The sequence below is a fragment of the Nomascus leucogenys genome, chromosome 22a (genome assembly GCF_006542625.1).
Source record: "Nomascus leucogenys isolate Asia chromosome 22a, Asia_NLE_v1, whole genome shotgun sequence".
NCBI lineage: Eukaryota > Metazoa > Chordata > Mammalia > Primates > Hylobatidae > Nomascus > Nomascus leucogenys.
This window is the reverse complement of record NC_044402.1, coordinates 62,783,035-62,808,820: the sequence shown is the minus strand read 5'-3', so window position 1 is coordinate 62,808,820 and position 25,786 is coordinate 62,783,035. Positions and strand designations below refer to the sequence as shown.

The following is a 25,786-nucleotide window of genomic DNA, read 5'->3' as shown; positions in this document are numbered from 1 at the left end:
GAACTCAGCCTTCTGGCTTTCAACCCAGTATTCTTTTGATGAAGAACCAGTATAATACTTAGGATTAGAAAAGGGAAAGGAACTCCTATGAGTTTGTAAACTGCAAAATTGTAAGCTTACCTTTGATAATGAAAAACCTGGAAAAATTAATACAAAGTTGATTACAAAAATGGCTATGAATAGTGTTAGATACTGCTAAATGAGGAGAAAAGATAAATTTCTTTTGATTGCAGCCTTCTGTACTCACAAGCAACCTGGTCAAACATGATATATCACAAAAAGTTAAAGCATTTACAGAGGACTTCTATTTCTAGCAATGATAGACCAAATAATTTGGATCAGCCCTCTTGCTAAGGTGTGTGTTTTTGTGTATGTGTATGTGTGTTAGCACTTGAAGGTGCTGAACAACTAGCAAGATGTGAAGAATCATAGAGCAAGAACCAGGGGAACAATAAGAACCACAGAAGTGAACCTGACATTTGGGTTCATTTTTCCACTAGGCGTATTTGCTGATTCCCAGAAGACCCACCTGTGAAGACAAACATTGGAATCTATTTAGGGCCTGTCAAAGGCAGAAGCTCCTGGTAAACCCTCTGTGCTTAAGTCTGTCTGTAGCTAATCTTTGAAGGGACTATTTTCTGGCTTTGAATTATCATAGTCCCTGATTGTCTCAGTTTTACAAATCAGATTAAGGTGATCCTGGATTATAATAACCCCAGCTGACTGTCAGAAGCAAACAAATTCTCTGCAGATGACATCATTTTCAGCTTCAATTTATTTCTACAATTTTAAAAATACAATGTGTGGCACTCACAAAAACAATATTAATAATACAATGTTCAGAAACAAGACAAGATAACATAAAGTGACCAGAAATAACAGACAATAGAATATACTTATAGGGATTTCAGATACTGGCACTATGAAACTTAAACTTAAGCCAGGAGCAGTGGCTCACACCTGTAATCCCAGCACTTTGGGAGGCCAAGGAGGGCGGATCACTTGAGGTCAGGAATTTGAGACCAGCCTGGCCAACATGCTGAAACCCTGCGTCTGCTAAAAAAAATACAAAAATTAGCCAGGCATGGTGGCATGCACCTGTAATCCCAGGTACTCAGGAGGTTGAGATATGAGAATCACTTGAACCCAGGAGGCGGAGGTTGCAGTGAGCCAAGATTGCACCACTGTACTCCAGCCTGGGTGACAGAGCAAGACTCCGTCTAAAAATAAAATAAAATAACTAAATAACTAATAAATTTAAAAAAAAATTTTTAAAAACCTTTGTTTACCATGTTTAAGGAGATAAAGAATAAGATTGAGAATTTCAGCAAAGAATGAGAAATAAGCCAAAAAAGTCTCTTTCAGTTTTGAAACATCATCACATTAACAGAATAAAAGAGTAAAATTAGATTTTGAAAAGCGTTTGCTAAAATCAATCTAATATGATTTAAAAATAAAACTCACATATACCCCTGAACCTAAAATAAAAGTTTAAAAAAGTAAAAATGAAAGAAAACAAAACTTTTAATAAAAAAAAAGAATTAAAGGGAGTTTCCTTAATCTGTTAAAGGTTATGTATGCAAAGTCTACTGCAAATGGCTTACTTAGTGATGAAATGTTGAAAGGGTACTTTCTAAGATTAGGAACAAAGCAAGACTGCTGTCACCCCTTCTGGTCCACATTGTTCTGGAAGTCCTAGCTGGAACAGTGAAACAGGAAGCGAATAAACAAGTATATGGATTGAAGAGGAAAAAATAAAATTGTCATTATCCAAAATGAACAATTGTATATATAGAAAATAAAGAATCTACCTTCTACATCAGGGAAGTCAATATACAAATAGCAACAAAGAAAACATAAAGTTAAAAAATACCATTTACTATAGCATCAAAAATATTAAATTCCTAGGTATAAATTAAATTCCTTGGCATAATATTTTAGGTGTTACATACAAATGATATGTAACACCTAAAAGATGTATCTTTATCATGCAAGAGATATGTAATATCTTTTACATACAAGAGATATGTAATATCTTTTACATACAAGAGATATGTAATATCTTTTACATACAAGAGATATGTAACACCTAGGTGTTACATATCTTTTAGGTGTTACATACAAAAACACTTTAGGTGTTACATATCTTTTAGGTGTTACATACAAAAGATATGTTACATACAAAAATATGTAACACCTAAAATATTATTGAGAGAAAATTAAGAAGACATAAATAAATGAAGGGATATGCCATGTTCATTGGCTAGAAAATTCATTATTATAAAAATATTTTCCCCAAATTGATCTATGGTTTAAAAGCAATTACAGTCAAAAAATCCAAAAATGTTTTTATTTTTACCGACAAATTGATTCTGTAATTTAAGTGGAGAGGCAAAGCACCAGGAATAGCCAAGATACTCTTGGAGAAGAGCAAGATCAGCGGATTTTGCTCACAAAAATATCACTCTGTATTAAAAGTCACAGTAATTAAAATAATATGTTACTGGTGCAAGGATAGACAAACCAATGGAACAGATTAGACAGCCCAGGAAAAGACATATGACAAATACAGCACTGCAGAGGGGCTGGGAAAGGAAGATGTTTCTAATCAGTGATAGCAAACAATTAGATATTCATGTAACAAAAAAGAAGAAAATTTGACCTCCATCTCACTCCAAAAGTGGAAATCAAGTCTAGGTAGATTGAAAATCTAAATGTGGGCCGGGCACGGTGGCTCACGCCTGTAATCCCAGCACTTTGGGAGGCCGAGGCGGGCGGATCACGAGGTCAGGAGATCGAGACCATCCTGGCTAACACGGTGAAACCCCGTCTCTACTAAAAATACAAAAAATTAGGCGGGCGAGGTGGCAGGCGCCTGTAGTCCCAGCTACTCGGGAGGCTGAGGCAGGAGAATGGCGTGAACCCCGGGAGGCGAAGCCTGCAGTGAGCCGAGACCACTGCACTCCAGCCTGGGTGAAAGAGCGAGACTCCGTCTCAAAAAAAAAAAAAAAAAAAAGAAAATCTAAATGTGAAAGGTAAAACAATAAAACTTCTTAGCAATAAATAATCTTAACATTGTAGTAGGGAAAGATTTATTTAGTTGGATACAAAAAAGCGGTCATGTTTTAAAAATGGATAAATGGCCGGGCGCAGTGGTTCATGCCTGTAATCCCAGCACTTTGGGAGACCAAGGTGGGCAGATTGCCCCAGCTCAGGAGTTTGAGACCAGCATGGCCAACATGGTGAAACCCTGACCCTACTAAAAATACAAAAAATTAGCTGGGCATGATAGTGCATGCCTGTAGTCCCAGCTACTTGGGAGGCTGAGGCAGGAGAATCACTTGAGTCTGGGGGGCGGAGGTTGCAGTGAGCCGAGACTGAGCCACTTCACTTTAGCCTGGGTGACAGAGTGAGGCTCTGTCTCCTAAATAAATAAATAAATTAAATTTAATGGATAAATTTGATTATATTAAGATGAAGAATTTCTGTTCTTCCAAAAAACACCATTAAGAGTGTAAAAAAAGGCAAGCTTCAAGTGGGAGCAGATGTTTAATACAGAAATCAACTAAGATCTTATGTTCAGAATATATAAAGAACACTCTGAAATCATTAAGAAAAATGAGCAAGAAACTTGAACAGGCATTTCACAAAAGAGGATATCCAAGAGGCAACCAAACATATAAGAAGGGCCAGGTGCAGTGACTCACACCTGTTTTCCCAGCACTTTGGGAGGCCGAGGCAGGAAGATTGCTTGAAGGCAGCCTGGGTAACATAATGAGACCCTGTCTCTACAAAGATAAAAAAATAAGTTAATTGGGCTTGGTGGCATGTGCCTATAGTCCCTGCTACCTGGGACACTAAGGCGGGAGGATCACTTGAACCCAGGAGTTCGAAGCTGCAGTGAGCTATGATCCTGCCACTGCACTCCAACCCGGCCAACAGATGCTGTCTTTAAAAATATATACATACGAGAAGTTGCTTAGCTTCGTTAGTAACTAAAGAAGTGCAGATTACAATCATAGTGAGTTGCCTCTACCCACCCATCAGAATCATTAATATGTTGATAAGAATATGGAACCATAGGAACTCTCATACTCTTTACTAAGAGAGTATACCCACTTTGTAAAACAGTTTGGCATAATGAATTTACTAGATTGTGCTAAGGGTGCAATATATGTTCACCAAAAGATAAGAATGTTTATAATAGCATAATTCATAATAGCAAAATAGACCTAAATGTCTACCTACAAGAGACTGGATAAGTTATGGTATACTTGTGTCATAATTTGATTTCTGTTCAATGAAAATAACTACAGCTACTAATAAACAACATGGCTAAATCACGTAAACACAATTTTGAATGTAAGAATCCAGACACAAAAGAATGCATACATATTATGTAATTTCATTTATATGAAGATTAAAAAGCAGACAAAACAAAACTTTGTGGATGTCTGCTTTGTAGGAAAACTAAAGAAAACCATACAATTCAAGGCAATGGCCTGTTTGGTGGGGGAAGGATAGAATATTGATTGGGAGGTTCTGTCAGCGTTTTGTTTCTCAACCTGGATGGTGGTTATATGGGTGTTCACTTTATTAAAATTCTTTCGGCTGGGCATTGTGATATTTTTATTGTTGTTTTTGTTTTTTGTTTTTTTTTTTGCAGTTTTCTCTCTGTGTTACTGCTCACAGTAAAAAATTTTAAAAGAAAGCCAACAGAACTATTAGTAAAGAAATAGTGGATATCTTTATGTGGGCAGGAAAAAAGAAGTGATATTCTGGTCATGGTAATTTTCAGATGTTTTCCTCTGACCTATTTGGTGAAATAGAGAATGTGTTCATTAGACTCATCACAAAAGTTCTTGAGGAAGAAAGGGTGCTTGACAATAAGGGGAAAAGGTTTACGAGTGAGGTGGGGACTTCAAAAGAAAATATATGGAAATTCAAAAAGAAAGGAATATGCTACAGAAATGATCAGAGACAAATTAATTAAATCCCATGGAGGTCAGGCAAAGACACTGGATGTGTTCTGAGAAAATAACATACTAAATCCTAGTAGGCAATTGGTGCCTAAGTAAAAATATGCTGGTAAACTCTCTGGGACTGAGAGTGGAGTGCTGGCTGAGAAACTTGGCAAAGCTTTGGAAGAACATAAGAAACATGATTTGAACCGTGATCTTCAAAGCAGCTGAATGTCTTCCAAGAGATACGCAAGACAGTACCGTCTGTGATGTTTGTTAAGAAAATATTACAGCTTCTGTTTATTTTGTTTACTATGAGTGCATTTATTTTATAGCCTCTGATATTTTTATATGTTCCTTTTAATGCACAAACTATATTTATATAGAACAACATATGTTTAATTATTAATTCATTCAACAAATATTAAAGGACTACTCTGGGCTAGATATGGTTCTAGATACCAAAGGTGCAGTGGAGAATAAGATAGACAAATATTTGCTCTCATGGAGCTTACATTCTAGTTGACATTCTAGTCAAATACATTGTATAAGGATAGGAAGTAACATGTGCTGTAAAAAATAAAACGAGACAGAGAATGATGGAGAAGGGGCTCATTTATATCAGCAGAATGGGGAAAGCCTCTCTGAGGAGGTCATAGCAGAGCAGAAACCAAACGAATAGCTGAGGGAGCCAGCCAGGGGAATATCTGAGAGAGCTTCATGTAAGACCGAGACAGTGTGCAGTGAATGGAGGGCGAAAAGGTGGAAATGACAGGTCAGGGGCCAGTCAGGGCTCTGCAACCAGTGGTATAACAGGGCCAGAGGAATGGGCTGATAGGAGCAGTCCAGGTATCAAGAAAGTATAGATAACAAGCTGCAGAGAATTTAAAAATAAAACCAACTAAAAGTTGGTCTGTTTCTTCTTATTATCATGTGCCTGTAATTCTAAACAACATCAGTGATACTCATCCCCAAAGGGATGGCTCCTCCATACAGTAGAATTTCAGTTAATTAATGTAAAAGAAAAGTGGGAAGTAGAAAAATTATCATTAGGCACACACTGCTGTAATCATGGTTGCAGATAAGATCCAGCAATGGCTGCTAAAATTAGTGGGAAAACCTTTGAGGAGACACAGGATTCCCATAATCTCAAAACATCTCCCCCAAGATGTTTTGTAATTGCAAAGGGAAATACGGTAACTTTAAGGGAAGAAATCCAGCAGAAACCTTAACCAAGTGATCAAGGTCAGTGTTCTCCATAAGATATATTGACATCATAAACTCCCTGGTATACACTAAAGACATGATATCTTTTCTGGGATACTTTTGCCAAAAATGCAAAAATGAGATGCCTGAGGAACATTCAAGAAAATAATTGATGAGTAGTCTTCAAAAGCATCAAAGTCATGAAAGAGAAGGGCAGATTGAGGAACTATCTATCACATATTGGAGGAGACTAAAGAGAAATAATAACTAAATGCAATGTGGGATCCTGGATGGGATCCTGAAACAAAAAGAGCATTTGTGAGAAACATAGTTTATTTACTAATATTGTACTATTGTTATTTTCCTGGTTCATATAATTGTACTAATGGCTATATAGGATGTTAACATTAGGAGAACCTTGGTGAGGGGAGTGAGAATTCTCTGTAATATTTATGCTTTTCTATAAATGTAAACCTCATTCCCAATAAAGACAATAATTTTTTTTAAGTTTTATAGTACTCTTTCCTGCCATAGTAAACCATTACCATTGTCCCCCCCCAACCCCCCGGTATACCCCTGCTTAGGAGTTTGTATTTTATTCTAAGTGTGATAGAAATTCTTTGAAGGTTTGAGAGCAGAGGAGTGATATGATTTGATTTTTATTAACTATATTGTGGTTGTTTATTTAACATTTATATTTTCATTACATGGGTGTACAATCCAAATGATTTGGAGACTATTAGATGAAGGAATGATATGAGAAAATTATTTCACTAAGAGAAAAATCTAATGACTTCTTTAATAGATGAGGAATTATTACACAAACAATCCCATGGTCTTAATGAGAAGATGTGCTACAGTTACAATATGAGCGGATTTTAGTCAGGAATAAGCAAATCTGTATTAAGGTTTGTTGAAACTGGAATTTCTTCCTTAGGGGTTGTGTGATCACTCTGCAATTTGATTTAGAAAAAGTCTTGTCTACAAGGTAGTTTCTCAGAATCACTTTCAATTCTTTGATTTTATATTACTCTTATCCCTTCTTTTTGAATTTTATTTTTTACATTATGTATATAAATTGATTTGCTTAAAAAATAAAACCTTGCATAATCATCTTAGTGTTCATGAAGTTGAACATAATGTCAGCCAACAGGTCTCAACTAGCAGCCTGTGGTCAGAATGCAGCCCACATATATGTTCTAGCATACTGTGTTTGTTTGGGCTTCATGGTGCTTTAAAAGAGTTGGAGTCAGTACTTTAAAATCAGAGGTTTAAAATAATAATCCACATTTTTATCTTTTGAAAAACTGAAAGATCTAGCAACATTGGGCCTACATTCTCACAAGGCAACAATTGAGTTTCGTTGGTGTGGCCTCCCTTGGGAAGCCTCCCTTAGATGAGGCATGTTCTTCCCAGAGATGCCAGAGGTTCCTCATAGATGGTTTGTTTATATTGTAAGAACCCAGACTGCTTCATTTATATCCTATACCTGGCCCCTATAGGCATTTATGTTTGCACGTCTGCATAGACCATGAACCTTCATAATATCCTCTTTTCTTCACCTTTGTAGGAATCCCCCATCCCAGAAGACAAAGACCGCAGATTTGTCTTCTCTTACTTTCTAGCTACTGACATGATCAGTATCTTTGAGCCTCCTGTTCGCAATTCTGGTATCATTGGGGGCAAGTACCTTCGCAGGACTAAAGTTGTTAAACCATACTCTACAGTGGACAACCCTATCTACTATGGCCCCAGTGACTTCTTCATTGGTGCTGTGATTGAGGGTAGGTCTAAACACAGTCTAGAATTTCCTACTGGCTCCCTGAATGAGTTCTTAATTGGAATTTAATTCATTTAACCTTGTAAGAGGCAATTAGATTGTATTGCAACTGAGATAAAGCTACTATCCTTGTATATATGGTATAATGTGTTAATCACCTTCCTAATCAATTAAACTCTAAGTTGATTGCATTTGTTGGCTACAGATGTCGACAATAAGTTTTGTGAATACTGAGCAAATGACTGCATATTAGTATGTTGTTTAAAGAAAGCTCATTAGTTTCTGTCATAAATGCATACCCGTACATTTATCATTGGAGGGTTAATACTATTTTACTCCTGATTGCGTAAGAGAACATCACCAAGCTAAGTGTGTTGCTACCTTCTCTCCAGTGTTTGGTCACCGGTTCATCATCCTTGATACAGACGAGTATGTTTTGAAATACATGGAGAGCAATGCTGCCCAGTCTTCACCAGAAGCACTCGCATCAATTCAGAACCATGTCCGAAAGCGAGAAGCACCTGCTCCAGCATCAGAAAGGTGTGTGTTTGATTGCTAGGGTTTGGCACGCTCAAGATATTTAGGAAGTAATTCTTGAGAAAACGAATGAGTAATCACATTTTAGATTTTCCAATTTTTCTCACCAGATAGGAATTATTAGATATAAACAGAAGGTTCCCTGTGTCAATGTAATAACTAGTAACTTAGAACTTTTTCAACTTCATTTATTTAGCAAATACAGTTGACCCTTGAACAATGTGGGACTTAGGGGTACCAGCTTCCCTCCACAGCTGAAAATTCATGTATAACTTTTGACACCCCAAAACTTAACTACTAATAGCCTACTTTTGACTGTAAGCCTTACTGATAACATAAACAGTTGATTAACACATATTTTCTGTCGTGTGTATTGCATCCTGTATTCTTACAATACAGTAAGCTAGAGAAAATAAAATTAAGAAAATCATAAGAAACAGAAAATTATTTACTATTCATTAAGTGGAAGTGGATCATCTTAGAGGTCTTCATCCTCATCTTCGTATTGAGTAGGCTGAGAAGGATGGATTGGTTTGGTGGCAAAGCAGAAGAAAATCCAGGTTTTAGTGGGCCTGTGCAATGCAAATTCTTGTCGTTCAAGGGTCAGCTATAATTATTAAATGCCTATTATGTGTCAGAGACTATCACCAGGCCCGTGGACTTTTATCAGTAAACAAAATAGACAAGAAGTTGCTGCCCACATTGAGTTGACCTTCCAAGCAGCAGGATATAGACAATAATACAAATAAATTATACAGTATATTGGGTGATGAATGCTGTAAAAATTGGAGCAAATTAAGAGTAATAAGTGTTTCTGGAGAGTGGCAGTAGGTTGTGAAGGTGGGTCAGGGTAGGTGGTTGTACCTTGAGGTGACATCGAACAAACACTTGAGGGGAGTTAGCTGGTTGGATTTCTGGAGGAAGTGCTTTTCAGGAAGAGGAAATGGTGCATGCAAAGGCCCTAAATACTAGCATATTTTACTTAAAGTACTCAAGGAACATTGGGAAGAAGTAGGCCAGTGAGGGTGGCTGAAATGGAGTGAGTGAGAGGAAGAGGAGTAAGAGATGGAATTAGAAAATTAACAATGGGTTAGATTGTGTAGGACTTACTAGTTCTTTGGAAAGGTGCTGGCTTTTTTCTCTGAATGAAATGAGCCGTTGGGAGCAGGGGCATCTGAATAGAGGAGTAGCAAGATTTGACATATATTTTAAAAGAACTATCTTGGCTGTTGTGTTGAAAATAGATTAGGAGAGAGATTAGTTAAGAGACTTGCAGTATTCCAGGCAAGAGACGATGATGTCTGGGCCCAGGATGGTGGTATCAGTGGAGGTGGGGAGAAGTGGTCTGATTTGGATATATTTTGAAGGTAGCACCAATTGGACTTCAGACAGATTTTCTAGGGGATGTGAGGGGAAGAGAATAGTTAAGGATGACTCCAAGATGTTTGGCCTGAGCAACTGGAAGGAAGAAATTGTGATCATCTGAGATGGGGAAGATGTGGGATGTGGATAGAGCAGTTGCCTTCTTTGTTGGTTGGGGTGGGGATTTCAGTTCTGGATATATCGTATATTAGGTTTAAGACAGCGAAGTAGAGAGCATATAGTCTGTTGGATATGTAAATCTGGAGTTTGAGTGAGAGGTCTGGGCTGGCGATGAGTTGTTGGCATATAGTGGTATTTTAGGCTGTGAGACTGCGTGATCTCTCTCTCTCTCTCTCTGTCGACAGGATGTCGCTCTGTACCCAGGCTGGCATGCAATGCCGATAGTGGAATAAGAGCTCACTGCAGCCTCAAACTCCTGACATCCTCCCACTTCAGCTTCCCAAGTAGCTGGAACTACAGGTGCACGCCACTATTCCTAGCTAATTTTTAAATTTTCAGTAGAGACAGGGGTCTCAGTTTGTTGCCCAGAACTCCTGGGCTCGGGTGATTCTACCTCCTTGGCCTCCCAAAGTGCTAGGATTACAGGCGTGAGCCATTGCTCCTGGCCTGGATGAAATCTCTAAAGGAGTTAGTGTAGCTAAAGAAAAGAACGGCTCTGAGAACTAAGCTCTGGGGTCCACCAACACTTACAGTTAAGGAGACTGAAAAGGAAAACCAATAAAGCAGGAAGAAAATGTGGTATCCTGGATGCCAAATGAAAGGGTAGCGTAGGACTCTAAAAGATAACATGCAAAACAATTCTAATAATCAAAGGGAAAATGTACAATTGTTCTGTGCCCTTTAAAAATTTTTGTCACTGCCAGGCGCGGTGGCTCATGCCTGTAATCCCAGCACTTTGGGAGGCCGACGTAGGTGGATCATAAGGTCAGGAGTTCAAGACCAGCCTGACCAACACGGTGAAACCGCGTCTCTGCTAAAAATACAAAAAAATTAGCTAGGCATGGTGGTGTGCACCTGTAATCCCAGCTACTCAGGAGGCTGAGGCAGGAGAATCACTTGAACCCAGGAGGCGGAGGTTGCAGTGAGCCAAGATTGCGCCACTGCACTCCAGCCTGGGTGACAGAGCAAGGCTCCCTCTCAAAAAAAAAAAAAAAAAAAAAATTGTCACAACATTAAAAACTTTGATGGTTATAAATGTATAAGGACATGAAAAAATAGTAAAGCTAATTTTTACTTAGCACATTGTAATTTAAAACATTGATAACATTAAGAATTAAAGTGTTTTATTTCTTTATAAAAACTTTATCAAAAGTGGTTTGACAACCAACCAACCCAGCGACAACAAAACAGGTCTACCCTGGAGTCATACTCTAATTTTTTCTATTTTCCTCCCTTTCTGATCCTTTATCCCACTTTCTTTTTCTTCCTCTTCCTTCTCCTTCTTCTTTGTCAAATAGAGGATTGAGTTATTATCATTGATCCATACAAAGTCCCTCTCTCATTTATTTTCTTTAATTCCCACTCCCCATTTCTATTCCCCATCTTCCCATGTGCAACCTTCCTAATATGTTTGATATACATCTTTTTGTTTGTATGTATTTTTAGAAAATGTTTATTGTTTTGTGTGCAAAAAAATTAATAAAAAAACAAAAACAAAAAAAGTGGTTTGAGCAGCACTTGCTACTTCTCATTGTATAACTTATGATGCAGACTGAACATCTGTTCTATGCCTTGGTGAATTGTCATATTCCTGTTTAAGATTGGATCAACTTCCAACATTTTATGATTTTTGCTTTCAGTGTTATAAAATATGTCTTAGACTTCCTTTAATGAAAATGAGATATCTCTGAGAGTTCTTTTAATGTGAAGCATTTTACAGGCATCTGGGATATCTTCATTGTTTTCATTACAACCACTTTTCTCATTTATGTTGATAGGTTTGCCTTCACCAGTTTCCACTGGCTGCACATCCAGAGTCTCTTGAAAGGCAGCTGTGTCGACATTCCTACAGTCAGCTTTCTCTTCTATAACTCCATTTATATTTGACTTGAATTCACTTCTTGCATCTTTGCTGTACTTTCATCCTTATTGACCAATTCTCTCTTTTGATTTTCCATTTTTGTAAAATACAGTTTGTGTATCACTGAGAGACAAGGAGGCAACATAGCTACACACTTTACTGTCTGCGTGAACTATAAAACAAATATACAGTGACTAGTCACCAACAGACTTTGAAAGAAGTGATGTAATTGTCACTGATTGTGATATGCATCTGTTTAATTACATTGTGGTTAGTGGACTAAAGTCCTGACAGATAAGTTTGTACTTTATGCAATTACTCATAGTTAATAACTGTGTTAACTGAAATTTGAACCATGTTGTTGGGGGAATGGGTTATTTTACTAAATGGTGGTAATCGCAATTCATGCGTCTTGGAACTGTGCAAACTGAGAAATGCCTTCGTATCAAGGAAGACAGACTTGATGGAGGACAGGTGAGCTTCAAAATTAGGGCTCAGCCAGGGAGAGTTACTGGCTTTTCCCAAGAAAGAATTCCAGGGAGAGCTGGTGCTGTTAAACAGCAACTGTTTTTTTTTTTTTTTTTTTTTTTTAATTTTTGTCTTTTAGACTTTATTTTTAGAGTGATTTTAGGTCCACAGCAAAATCAAGTAAAAGGTACAGAGATTTCTCATCTACCCCATGCCCTTACCCATGCACAGCCTCCCTCATGATCAGCATCCTCTGCAGAGTGGTGCATTTGTTTTTTTTGTTTGTTTGTTTGTTTGTTTGTTTTGTTTTGTTTTTTTATTTTTTTATTATACTTTAGGTTTTAGGGTACATGTGCACAATGATGTGCAGGTTTGTTACATATGTATCCATGTGCCATGTTGATTTCCTGCACCCATTAACTTGTCATTTAGCATTAGGTATATCTCCTAATGCTGTCCCTCCCCCCTCCCCCCACCCCACAACAGTCCCTGGAATGTGATGTTCCCCTTCCTGTGTCCATGAGTTCTCATTGTTCACTTCCCACCTATGAGTGAGAACATGCGGTAGGGACATGGATGAAACTGGAAAACATCATTCTCAGTAAACTATCGCAAGGACAAAAAACAGCAACTGTTTTTAAGCAACAGTGTGCAGCAGCAGCTGAGGTTCTGCTCCTTATAGAGTAGGGATACCCCATAGGCATTGTGCCCAGAATTGTAGCTCAAAGGCAGTTCTGCACTCATATTATGCAGAAATTTCCAGGAAAAGGGTGGTAACTTCCAGGTGTTCGCGTCGTTGCTGTGGAAAGGGGTGGTTACTTCCGGATGTTGTCATGGCAATGGTAAACTGATATGGTGCACTGGTGGGCATGCCTTATGGAAGGCTGCCTCTGCCTCAGACCTATTTTAGCTAGTCCTCAATTTGGTCCTGTGTCCGAGCCGAACCTCCAGAGTCGAGTCCCACTTCCTACCTCAGAATGATTCATTATGTCAAATGGGGATTTAGCAATATTAAGGGAATTGGGGACCTTGGAGTCCTTAATGAGGAGTTTCAGTGGAATGGGAAGACGGGGAAAACCTGATGGCAGTAGATTTAAGAGAGAATGGGAGAGAGGAATTCTGGATCAGAGTGGAGAGACTACCCTTTTGGGGAGGTTTGGTGCAAAGGACAACAGAGAAATGGGGCAGCAGCTGGCAGAGAAAGTGAAGTCAGGAGAAGGTTTTGTTTTATTTTGTTTTTGCTTTTGTTTTAACATAGAAGAAATAGCATGTTTGTATGTTAATGGGAATGATTCCATAGAGAGGAAAACATTGATAAGTGTGTGAGAGAGCGGGGAGAATTTCTGGAGTTTGTGAGAGGATGGGGTTTAGTATGAGAGGAGGAATTGGCTTCAGATAGAAGCACCAACCATTCACCTAGGGCAGTATTTCTCAAACTTTCGGCTCTCGAGACACCTTTATACCCTTAAAAATTATTGAGGGCCCCAAAGAGTTTTTATGTGTTTATATCTATTGCTATTTAGCATATTAGAAATTGTATCTGAAAAATTTTCAAATATTAATTTATTTTGAAAACAATAAACCCATTTCATGTCAACACAAATAACATGATTTTGTGAAAAAAACTATTTTTACAAACAAAAAAAATTTAGTGAGAAGAGTGATATTGCTTTACATTTTTGCAAACCTCTTAATGTCCGACTTACTTAGTAATAGAAGATGACTGGATTTTCATGTGCTTTTGTATTCTGCCTGCTGTGATAGCCTGTGTTGTGTGACCTTTGGAAAACTCCATTGTGCACTTATGGGAAAACACCATTGTGCACTTGTGGGAAAACAAGAGTAAAAAGACAAATAATGACTAAGTATTATCACAAGAATAATTTTGACTTCACAGACCCCTGAAGGGTCTTGGGAACCTCCACGGGTCCTGGGATTACTCTTTAAAACCTTGATCTAGGGCAGCAGGCAAAAGGCAGCATATGTGGGTTCAGATTCTGGTAGGTGGGTAGATATTGGGAGGCCCTTGTGATTGTTTCGTGATAGTAGTGCGGTAGAAAGAGTGAGGATAGAGGGAGATGTTGGAGGTTTCAAGAGAGAGGAGAAGTTATGAAATGCTCTATTTTGTTGAATATATAAATATCAATAAAATGAATATGAAATAAAATTTAAAACAACATATTTTAGCTACTACTAAGAAAGAAAAAATTGCCAAATATAATCCATATCATTAATTGAAAATGCATGTTAATTCCAGAGATGTTAAAATGTAAAAAAAAAAAAAAAATTGTCTCATTTCATGGACACATCTTTAAAAAAAAAAAGCCTCAGGACTTAAACAAATATGACAGCTGTCCAGGAAAGTGGAGGCTGAACGGACTAGAGAAGCATAGTTTGGTGGTTGGACAGCATTAAAGGCCCACTTCATATTCATAGTCATATATTTAATTCAAGTACTTCCCGAAAGTTTTTTTCTGTAATTGTCCCTTGTTTATGCAAATACCAGCAGACACTGGAAAGCTTCTTGCTTCAGCATACCACTAATTAAATCATCTTTAAAATTTTTTTAATTTAATAATTTAAGTTTTTAAAAATGTAGTAATGAGGAAAAGATACCACTGTGACTCTTAGACTATGATATCAGTAAAAATAAGGAGAAATTCAAATTTTAGGTTGCCATATGGATATGGTTTGTTTGGCCCCACCAAGCCTTATGTTGAAATCTGATCCCCAGTGTTGGAGATGGGCCTCATGGAAGGTGTCTGGATCCTGAGGGCAGATCCATCATAAATGGCTTGGTGCCATTCTCATAGGAATGAGTTCTCGCTTGTAGTTCCCATGAGAACTGTTGTGGAAAAGAGCCTGGCACCACCTACTCTCTCTCTCTCTTGCCTCTTCTCTTATCATGTGATCTCTGCACATGTCTGCTCCCCTTCCCCTTCCACCATGAAGGGAAGCAGCCTGACATTTTCACTAGAAGCAAATGTTGGTACCATGTTCCTTATACAGTCTGCAGAACTCTGAGCCAAATAAACCTCTGTTTTTTTTTAAATAAATTACCAGCCTCAGTTATTTCATAGCAACACAAATGGACTACAATATGGGTTAAGAGATCCATTGCCATCCTCATTTTGAACCTCACCTCCGCCCTTCTTCTCTTGTGATGGGTCAGAGAGATGAGTTAGGAAAAACACATGGAGACGATACAAATCCACTGTCGCATCTTCTGCTTCTCTTAGCTATTCTGCATTTAGCTCCCAACTCACCCATCTGATAAAGAATCCTGCTCTAAGGAAATACAGTTATAAATATATTTTGCCACTCATTGCAAAGAGTCATGAAAGGGGATCATGAGTACTTGTCAGACCAGTACTTTTTATGTCAATTGTCAGTTCTAAGATGATGAAATTTGGAGTTGGCCATTTGCTTTCTCTGAGCCAGAAAATTAGAATAATGCACAGGTAACTGAGTATTAACTTCATCTTCAAGTTCTTAAATACTCTTTGGGTTTGGGGTCCTCCACTGCAGTATTTTGAACTCAGACTTAAGGACAGCAAATGCACACACTTATTAACCCACCCTCCACAGGAAATCCACATGGGTGAATAGCATAGATACATACACACACTTGTTCATATGTATTATTCTTGTTCCATTAACATGCCCATTTGTGCACTTCAGCTTCAAGAGGCCCCTACTCACTTACTCAGTTACCTTTTTAATCCTTTTCTTTTTCACTTCTAGCTACTTTTCCCATGAGAATTTTCCAAATATTCTCATTTCCTTTTCCATTTTCTTTAAGGAAATGGAAGTAATTGGTTTCAAATATGAGATCAAATGATCCAATGTGGGTTTCATCAGTTTTCTCACCCTTTATCTTAGAATGTTTCTCTACTATCACTCTTCTTCTCTTTACCTTCTTTTGTCAGAGATAAGTAACTCCTCCTATTTCTTCACATCTAATTCTTCTATTTTGTGTCTGTAACCACTTCCCTCCTTACTGCTCCAGAATCTTTTTGACTTTTTTTAATGACTGCTTCATAAATTGCTTTCTTGAAGGTCATTGATTGTTTCCAAGTATAATGGACTCTTCTCATTTAGTCATTAATTCAACAGATATTTGAGCTTATACCATATACCAAACTTTATATTAAATGCTTAGGCAATTATATGAGAGAATAGGGAGCTCATAATCTAGAGAAGGGTTGGCATTTTTTTTTTTTTTTTTAGTGAAGGGACAGGTAGTAAATTGTTTAGGCTTTGTGGGTCAGTCATACCTTCTTTGGCATGACTACTCAACTCTACCCTTACAGCGTGAAAGCAGCCATAGACAATACATAAATGAATAGGAGTGGCTGTATTTCAATAAAATTTTATGTATAAAAAATAGGCAGCAGGTTGGCTTTGGCCTGGGTGTCATAGTTTGCTGACCCCTTGGTCTAGTCTTTAGTTTTTCTGATCTACATATAATATTGATTACTCTTTATCACCCCTCTTTTGAAATCCTCTCTTGAGTTCCGGAAATTCAAAGTTTCTGGTAGTCCTACCTCTCTTAAAGCCTATTGTGTGTGTCTTTCCTACTTCTGTCTACTAGGTTGGCATTTCTCAAGGTCCTGTTTTTGGTCCTCTTGCTTGCCTTCTCTATACTTTCTCGACATTGCAGTATCTGAATTGCTCTCCGTTCTGCTGAATCTATTTTCAAAATGTCTGTCCATCTGAGCCACCAGCATCTCTCACTTTGTACAATTAAAAATGAAGCCATTGTCATTTTCATCTTTCTAGCACACCTGCTCTTCCTTATTCCTTCTTTTTGCTTATCTGTCTCATTTTCTAAGTGGAGGACTTTGCCAGGATGCTCATAGCAAAATATTCTAAGAGCACACAGAAAACTGTGACATCCCTCTTACCTCTGGAAGATTAGCCACTCTATAAAACATGTTCACTTTTATGGAAGTTAAGGAAGGTCATTGGAGGGCTTGGCACAGAGTCTTCACCCAGCATGTTAGGACCTCCAGCCACCTCTCAGTTGGCAGTCCCTGTTGGGCATAGCCAATTGGTCCCTCTGTTTTCTTGTTGACCCGTGTGAGCAAACCTTGCCCTGTAACTTGCAGCTCTTTTCCAGAATGTGCCCTGACTTGGGCTTTGGCAATAAAGTAGGGGCTGTAACTTTAACTAGCGCTTCCTTAAACAGTACCACCTGTTGTCATCTATCTGTGAATTTACTCCATCTTGCTCAAAGGCAGCAGATGCCATGAGTGTTTTTCCTGCTGTATAAAGGGGAATGGGAATCTGGCTTCTTTGGGAAAGGGAGAGTTATTGTCTCTTTCCCCAAATGATTGGATGATCACATTTTAACTTTATATGTTTCATGGCTCTAGTTCTTGGAAACACATAGAAGATTGAGGCTTGACTGCTTTCTGCCACTAAAATAGCTCCCTGGTGGTCATCATAATTTAGTATATATGATTTGAATTACATTCATCAGATAAACATATTCTGCTTCTAATAATTAATAATGCCAGAGAGCATTTAGATATTGGGGATTATTACAACAATTTTTATTGTTCTTGGCTTACTACAAAAGTAACACATGACCAGAATTTGAAAATTTAGGGAATAAAAATCTAGGTAATACAAATGGAAATAAACAAAAATTTTTGAAAATCTTATAACTCAGAGATAACTACTTCTAATATTTTGTTTTTAAAGATGCATATAAAGTGGAAAATTCTGTAATACTATTTTGCTTTTTTCACTTGATAGTCTATCATGAACTCTTGTGAAATGAAATATTTTAAGACACAGATATGAAGGGACCAAGGAAAAGCTTTGCTCCTACCCCATCTTTCATGTACCTACTTCTTACCCTCCACTCCCCATAGGTAACTACCTCTTTCATTGATTTTTTTGAATATCTTTTCAGAGTTTCTTTAAATAATATAAGCAACTTTAAGTATATACTCTTATTCCCCCACAACTTTTATAACACAAGGTAACACTCCATACATACCTTTATGTCTTGAGTTTCTCACTAAAAATGTCTTTATACTGTTTCTGCAGCGTTGTCAATGGCTACAGTATTATTCTGTTGCTTTATTGTAGTGTAAATTATTCAATTCCCTATTTTTGGACATTTAGGCTATCTCAAAACAATCTTATAGTTGTATCTTTGCATACAACCCATGATTATTTCCTTAGGATAAATTATTTGAGATTATTTGCTGGACTTTTGCTTCATGTTTCCAAATTTTTCCTGAAAGGTTATTCCACTTTATACCTTCCCCAGCAAGACTTGCCAGCAGGTAAAAGAGGGAAATAAGTTAAAAAGAGGTGATTTGCAACAGTGAACTTTAAAAATATTATACACAAGAAAAATAAATACAGAAAACCAATGGTAGATTGATAGTTTTCAAGTTATGGAAGGAGAGGAATTCAGTGAGAGGTGACTGGGCATAATTCAGAGAATATGTTGGAACTGGAGTGGGATGTGAGTGCTAGTCTTGCCGCCGACATGGGATCTGGGATCAGTCACTCGGGTCTTCAAGTGTGTTTTCTCATCACTGAAAGAGGGAAGAATGCTTACTGAGTTTATTTGGCCCATTTTGTTCTAAAAGGATTTATGAAGATGAAATATGAGAGAATCTTTCAGCTCAAAAATTTTTAATTTTATAACTGTACCTTCATGTTCAGAGGAAATAAAAATTGAGCCTCTACTTATTGTGGTTGTTTTTTGAAGGGTTAGACCTTTCTCTTCCCAACACCCTGTGTTACTATTCTCTCTTAATTTCAGTAAATGCTAAGCCCAAACTTCTCACTCCACCTCACAGAGCAATCTCTTAGCTTCCATAGATAACCCTTCACAAAATTCAGTGTGAATTGGAGAGGGAATAATATTAAAACTATAAAAGGTTGATTCTTGGCTACAGATCTATATCTATATATTTATATCTATATCTGTCATCTCTCTCTATATATATATCACTCAGGCATTTAGTTGTAGATGAGGAAACATTAATCTGCAACAGTAGTAAGAGACAATGATGTGATTCCCACAGATACCAAATTTGGCATGGTGGTGGTATTAGATTTGCCTCCTTGTGGTGCAGTGATTAACAGATGGCAGGAAAGGAGGCTGAGCAAGAAGGGAGGAAATTCAAAAACTGCCCCCAGTCAGGCCTTCCTGATGTGGAGGTCACAGCCCTGTGGGCAAGTGTTCAGTTATTGGTCAGCTCAATCTCAAAGCTATGATTAGAAGCTTCCCTGATTTCATCAAGTAAGAACTTTGGTCACTGAGATGAGATTGATCAAGAATAAATACCATGTGCAGTCATTTCCTTCCTTTCTCTACAGCAAGCAAACTGAAAAGGATCCAGGCGTGCAGGAATTGGAAGCATTAATAGACACAATTCAGAAGGAACTGAAAGATCACTCATGCAAAGACAACATTCGTGAGGCATTTCAAATTTATGACAAGGAAGCTTCAGGATATGTGGACAGAGACATGTTCTTTAAAATCTGTGAATCGCTTAACGTCCCAGTGGATGACTCCTTGGTTAAGGAGGTCAGTATGAATTACTCTTCTGAGTTGATTGCAGAGGCTAAGCACTGATCATTCTTTCCTAAAGGCAATTGTATGTGTATTTCACTATAACTGGGCCAGATTTAGGGTGTTCAGATCAGATCTACTATTCTGTCCTGATTAGGTATTGCCCGTTGATTCTAGCATTGGCATTCTTTTCCAATTGCTGTTGCAGGGCATCTCTGTAAGTGGGCCTGGGGCTGAACAACACAGAGTGGTTAGTAGACCAATATGTCAGGACTGAAGAAGGGCAACAGAGACGATCCAGGAGGGGCAGCTACCAAGGGGAGATTCAAGGATAAGTTGATTGAGCAGACTGGTTGGCAGCCTTTGATACCCTTCACAGCTGATGCCTACACTGGCCCATCAGTAGGGTTAGCATGGAAGAAGGCATGACCACTGCGGAAGGGCTGTGGCATCTGTCAGTAATGGTAGCATGGCCAGCAGCTGATGGAGAAAGGGCATGGAAGTTTTCTTCCTTGAATTTTCGTAAGTGAGTTGAAGGGGGACTTTCATGCCTTTTCTTCATTATAAACCCTTTAGCCAGGGTTCCCTTGGAAGTCAGAACAAAGTCCCCCTGAGAAATGCCAAGGACTGTGGCTTATTATCATTGAGAAATTCTTACTGATTAAAAATATTGAGGTTCTGTAGGCCTTTTTAAAGATCTTTTAGCCAAAACAGGTGTTCAGAATTTAAGAGTCATTTAGGAAAGAGTTTGGTTTAGGGCTAGTGACTAGGTTGGAGATGAGGATTTTTCATAGACAGAAACATTAGCAGGGAGTAAGTAGGAGGGCAGATAGAAGAGTATTTGTTCATGTGGACCAAACACACATTTAGCTCCCCAAATTTTATGTTGACAGCATGCCCAACTTTTGATTTTCAAATTCATACTCTGATGTGGGAACTGACATGGGAGAGAGGGATAGCAGTCATTGGCAAGTGGAGCAGGGAAGTGGGGGTGGGACAGATTTGCACGTCTTATAAAAATAACCACAGAAAATCAGTCTGTTACCAGTCACAGTTGAGTTTCAAGGACACAGGTTGAGCAGTGGCATAACCAGACCCTTCTGTTAGGCTGTGGTAGCAAGAGCCTGCTATTTAAAAAGTCTTACTCCTCATGAGCTGAGTGGACAGTCTTTTATTTGGGTATAAAAACAACTAAAAGTGCTTTTATAAATATGGATATTAGTTCTGAAATCTTGGGAAGTGTGGCAGACTGCCGCGGTTACTTGAGACGTCTCTACGACAATTACTACTGTTACTACTTGAGACCGTCATTACAAGAGTTAACGAAGGAGGATGAAAGCAGAAATGAAAACTTAAAACAAAAGGAACTATTTTAAAGGAAGGGAAAGAAGAGAGCTCCCTGCTTCTAGTGAGCAAAGGCAACCGCCCGAGCCTCTACAGCCCTTCATATTTATTGGGTAGAAAGAGCAGGGATTAATTGATCACAGGTTCACGTTATTGCTAACAGGCTTCAGATGTGTCTAATCACAAGAAACACTTGTGCCTGGGTGGTGACTGCCTTCAGCATTCCTTCTGGGCAGCAGACGCAGTTTGTCAGTTTGCCAACATCCTGCTTTCGTGAGAAACAGTTTACTGTTTACTCATATAGCCTCCAGTGGTATACTGAGTTGATCATGACCCTCATTCTTTCGGCCTTCAACAGGGAAGGTCATTTACTCCATCCAGCTTTGGTTTCATTAAGTGTAAGATGGGGATAATGTCTGTCCTACCTGCCAGGTTCACAGGATCATTTCAGAATCAACTTGAGGATACAAAAATTCTGAACTGATTTACAAAGGCTGGGGATCATTATGTATAAGCACACTCTGCAGTTGAGCTGACGGAAGCCCTGCAGATCTGTCTCACCTATTCTGTTTGCTCTCTGCAGTTAATCAGGATGTGCTCTCATGGAGAAGGCAAGATTAACTACTATAACTTTGTTCGTGCTTTCTCAAACTGACCTGCTGATGAGAAAATGCAAGACAATTTTTGATATTGGAACTATGCTTTGAAATACACCTTACACTCTTCATAGAGGCATTTACAGAGTTCCTGAAGTTTTATTTCTGTTTTCGTTCTTATTTCACTACTACTGAAGTCGAAACTAAATTGGATCTAATAGGATCTAAGATTGGTGCCTTATTTAGGGTGATAGGGGTATAGCAATGTCTAATTTTGTGTGTCAAACTGACTTGGCCACAGGGGGCCCAAATATTTCCTTTCTTTCTTTTTTAAAAAATATTTTAAATTTTTTTAGAGATGGGATCTCACTCCGTCATACAGGCTGGAGTGTGGTGGCACTATCCTAGTTCTGTGAAGCCACAGACTCCTGGGCTCAAGTGATCCTCCCACTTCAGCCTCCCCAGTAGCTGGGACAACAGGCTCAAGCCACCATGCCCAGCTAATTTTTAAAATTATTTTGTAGAGACAAGGTCTCACTATGTTGCCTGAACCTGTCTCAAACTCATGAGCTCCAGAAATTCTACCACCTCAGTCTCCAAAAGTGCTGGGATTATAGGCATGAGCCACTGTGCCCAGCCTCAGATATTTCATTATTCTGGGGGTTTCTCTGAAGGTATTTTTGGATGAGATAAACATTTGAATCAGAAGACTAAACAGATAGTCTTCCGTAATGTGGGTGGGCCTCCTCCAATCATTTGAAGACATGAGTGGAATAAAAAGGCTGACCTTTCCCCAGGTAAGAGAATTCCTCCTGCCTGACTGGCTTCAAATTGGAACATCAGCCTTTTCTTGCCTTCAGACACAAATGGACACATCAGCTGTTGGTCTGGAGCCTGCTGGCCTTCAGACTGGACCTAAGCCATCAGCTCTCCTAAGTCTTAGGCCTTTGGAATCAGACTGGAATTATACCTTTAGCTCTCCTGGGTCTCCATCTTGCCAATTTACCCTGCAGATCTTGGGACTTGTAAGCCTTCATAATTGTGTGAGCAATTTCTTATAATTCTCTCTCTCTCTCTCTCTCTCTACATATATATATATATATTATATATATACATTCATACACACACACGTTTATATGTATATATATGTGTGTATATATAGTATGTATATGTGTATATATAGTATGTATATGTGTATATATAGTATGTATATACATATATATGTACACATATATGTGTGTGTACATATGTGTGTACACACACGTATGTATATACATATATATGTGTACACACATATATGTGTATACATACGTGTGTGTACACATATGTATGTGTATACATACATCCTATTGGTTCTCTTTCTCTGGATAACGCTGACTAATTCAGATGAAGAATGATCAAGAGCAGGAGGAATGTTAGAATTCTCTAGAAGCATCATCTGGGATGTTGGAATCAGTATGCAGTATCGCTGTTGCTGCTAGTCAATGGCCCCACCACTACCCATCTGCCCACACTGATACTGAGGGAAATATACACCTGTTTTTCAAACTGTGGTTCTAGGCCCATTAGACCTGCATTAAAAAAAAAAAAAAAAAAAAGGAATGTAATAGAAAATAGCTGGTATACCTAGCAGGGTATTTTTTCTTTTTTTCTTTTGTTTTGAGTGAGACAGAGGCTTGCTCTGTCACCCAGGCTGGAATGCAGTGGCGTGATCTCAGCTCACTGCAACCTCTGCCTCCCGGGTTCAAGTGATTCGCCTGCCTCAGCCTCCCGAGTAGCTGGGACTACAGGCGTGCGCCACTACACCCAGCTAATTTTTTTTTTTTTTTTTGTATTTTTAGTAGAGACAGGGTTTCACCATGCTGGGCTGAGGTTTCTGTTTCAAATGAGAGTGTATTTACTGGATCATGATGTAAAATGTATTTCTTGATGTAGGTTGTAGTAAAAAAAAATAAAAATAAAAAGATTTGGCCGGGAACACTTGCTCACACCTGTAATCCCAGCACTTTGGGAGGTGGAGCCGGGTGGGTCACTGGAGGTCAGGAGGTCGAGACCAGGCTGGGCAACATGGTGAATCCCCATCTCTACTAAAAGTACAAAAATTAGCCAGGTGTGGTGGCATGTGCCTATAGTCCCAGCCACTCGGGAGGCTTAAATGGGAGAATCACTTGAACCCTGCAGGCAGAGGTTGCAGTGAGCCGAGACCACGCCACTGCACTCCATCCAGCCTGGGTGACAGAGCAAGACTCCATCTCAAAAAAAAAAAAAAAGGTTAGAAACATACTGCTTTTAGAGAGCCTGGCCTTGAGAGAGGAAGGAAAGACTAGTTGCAGTTACTATTCTCTAGTGAGCTCTGACTGGCTTTTTACAAACAGGGCTGCTCTTTGGTTGAAGTCAGCCACTAAGTTCATCTTTAAACATGCTATCTCAAATTCCCCCAAGCCACCCGAAATGTGGTATGAATGAGGATAGAGTTACACAGAATTCAGACTGCTTTGCCCTCTCAGAACTTCTAGGGAACTTTGCTTGGTGTTTCCTTCCCTAACGAGCTCAGCCACTTGTAACCAGCTTATTGAAAGGGCTGTGAATGTATTATGCTGATTCCTTTTCTGTTCCAGGTTATTATCTTGGGAATAACCCGTGTTTTGTTTTGTTTTACCCTCAGTCGCTTATAACTATTTAAAACAGTATCTTACTTTCAAGTACAGATGCTCCTCTACTTATGGGGTTATGTCTCAATAAACTCACATAAGTAAAGAATATCACAAGTTGAAAACACATTTAATAACCCTGATAAGCCCATTGTAAAGTAGGAAAATAAGCTGAACCTTTGAAAGTTGGGGACTATCTGTATTGTAGAAGTTTTTTCAGCTTAAAAATTAGCAAGCTCTATCCTGCTTGGCCCAGCTCAGTCCTTCCCCAGGCTTAGAAGCCTGTGGTAAAGAGTGTGTGTATACTGGGGTGATGATAGTGGTTTCTTCTTACTCCCTTCTTTCTGTCCTCTGCTCCCTTTGTTGCTATTCAGCCATGCTGCTGTTTCTAGCCCTTGTAGGCTCTGGGAAAGGTTAAGGGGGTAGAAACCAGAGAAAAAGGGCAAAGTCTTATTTCTGTGGCTAGTAATGTCGTAATGTGGGGCCAGGTCTGAGTGACATGTGCCCAAAGGCTGACTGTTTCTCCCAGAGCACCTTTTTTCTCTTTTTGGATTCAGGGGGTACATGTGCAGGTTTGTTACATGAGTATATTGCACCTAGGTAGTGAGCATAGTGCCCAGTAAGTAGTTTTTCCACACATACCCCCTCCTTCCCTCCCCACTCTGGTAGTCCCCAGTGTCTATTGTTCCCATCATTATGTCTATGTGTATTCAATGTTTAGCTCCCACTTAGAAGTAAGAACATGCAATATTTGGTTTCCTGTTCCTGCATCAATTCACTTTAGGATAATGGCCTCCAGCTGCATCCATGTTGCTGCAGAATACATGATTTCATTTTTTGTGGCTGCATAGTATTCCATGGTGTAGGTATACCACATTTAAAAAATCTAATCCACCATTGATTGGCACCTAGGTTGATTCCATGTCCTTTGCTCAGAGCCCCATTTTGGTGAGTTCTTAGAACTCTTTCCAACCGGAAACTGCCCAGTGCACCACTCTCAGATGGAGGGGACCCAGTCTGTACCTGACCACCCCGGCTCTAATGGTATGCTCTCCAAGGCTCCTTCTGATCTTCCCAGGAGGCCCTTTTAGGCTGACACACCTTCCAGGGTGTGCACTCTCGCCATGTTCTCACCCAGATGGCTCTCTTGGCTGTGTAATTAGGCAGCTCAATCCCTTTCCTTTAGACTGTTTCAGGGGAGAACCAGGTACCCCAAATCTTGTGCTCTCCAAACTCCAGGGGACAGACACATGTCAAACCCTGAGTCTTTTAAAGTATCCCCTCGCTTAGCTTG

The 25,786-nt window shown here is 38.9% G+C and overlaps 1 protein-coding gene across 3 annotated transcripts in view; it reads left to right on the top strand.

Moving 5' to 3' along the window:
• EFHC1 (EF-hand domain containing 1) overlaps nt 1-22,069 on the top strand; it is a 74,248-nt gene extending 52,179 nt beyond the window's left edge. For 2 of the 3 annotated variants that reach the window (XM_030804274.1, XM_030804275.1), the window contains 5 exons: nt 501-584; nt 7,738-7,951; nt 8,340-8,487; nt 19,706-19,916; nt 21,829-22,069. In XM_030804274.1, the coding sequence (XP_030660134.1) occupies nt 501-584; nt 7,738-7,951; nt 8,340-8,487; nt 19,706-19,916; nt 21,829-21,900 (729 nt within the window). In that variant the 3' untranslated portion in view covers nt 21,901-22,069. The remainder of the gene's footprint in view (nt 1-500; nt 585-7,737; nt 7,952-8,339; nt 8,488-19,705; nt 19,917-21,828) is intronic. The other variant, XM_003254153.4, reaches the window with a different exon arrangement.
• The last annotated feature ends 3,717 nt before the right edge of the window (nt 22,070-25,786 follow it).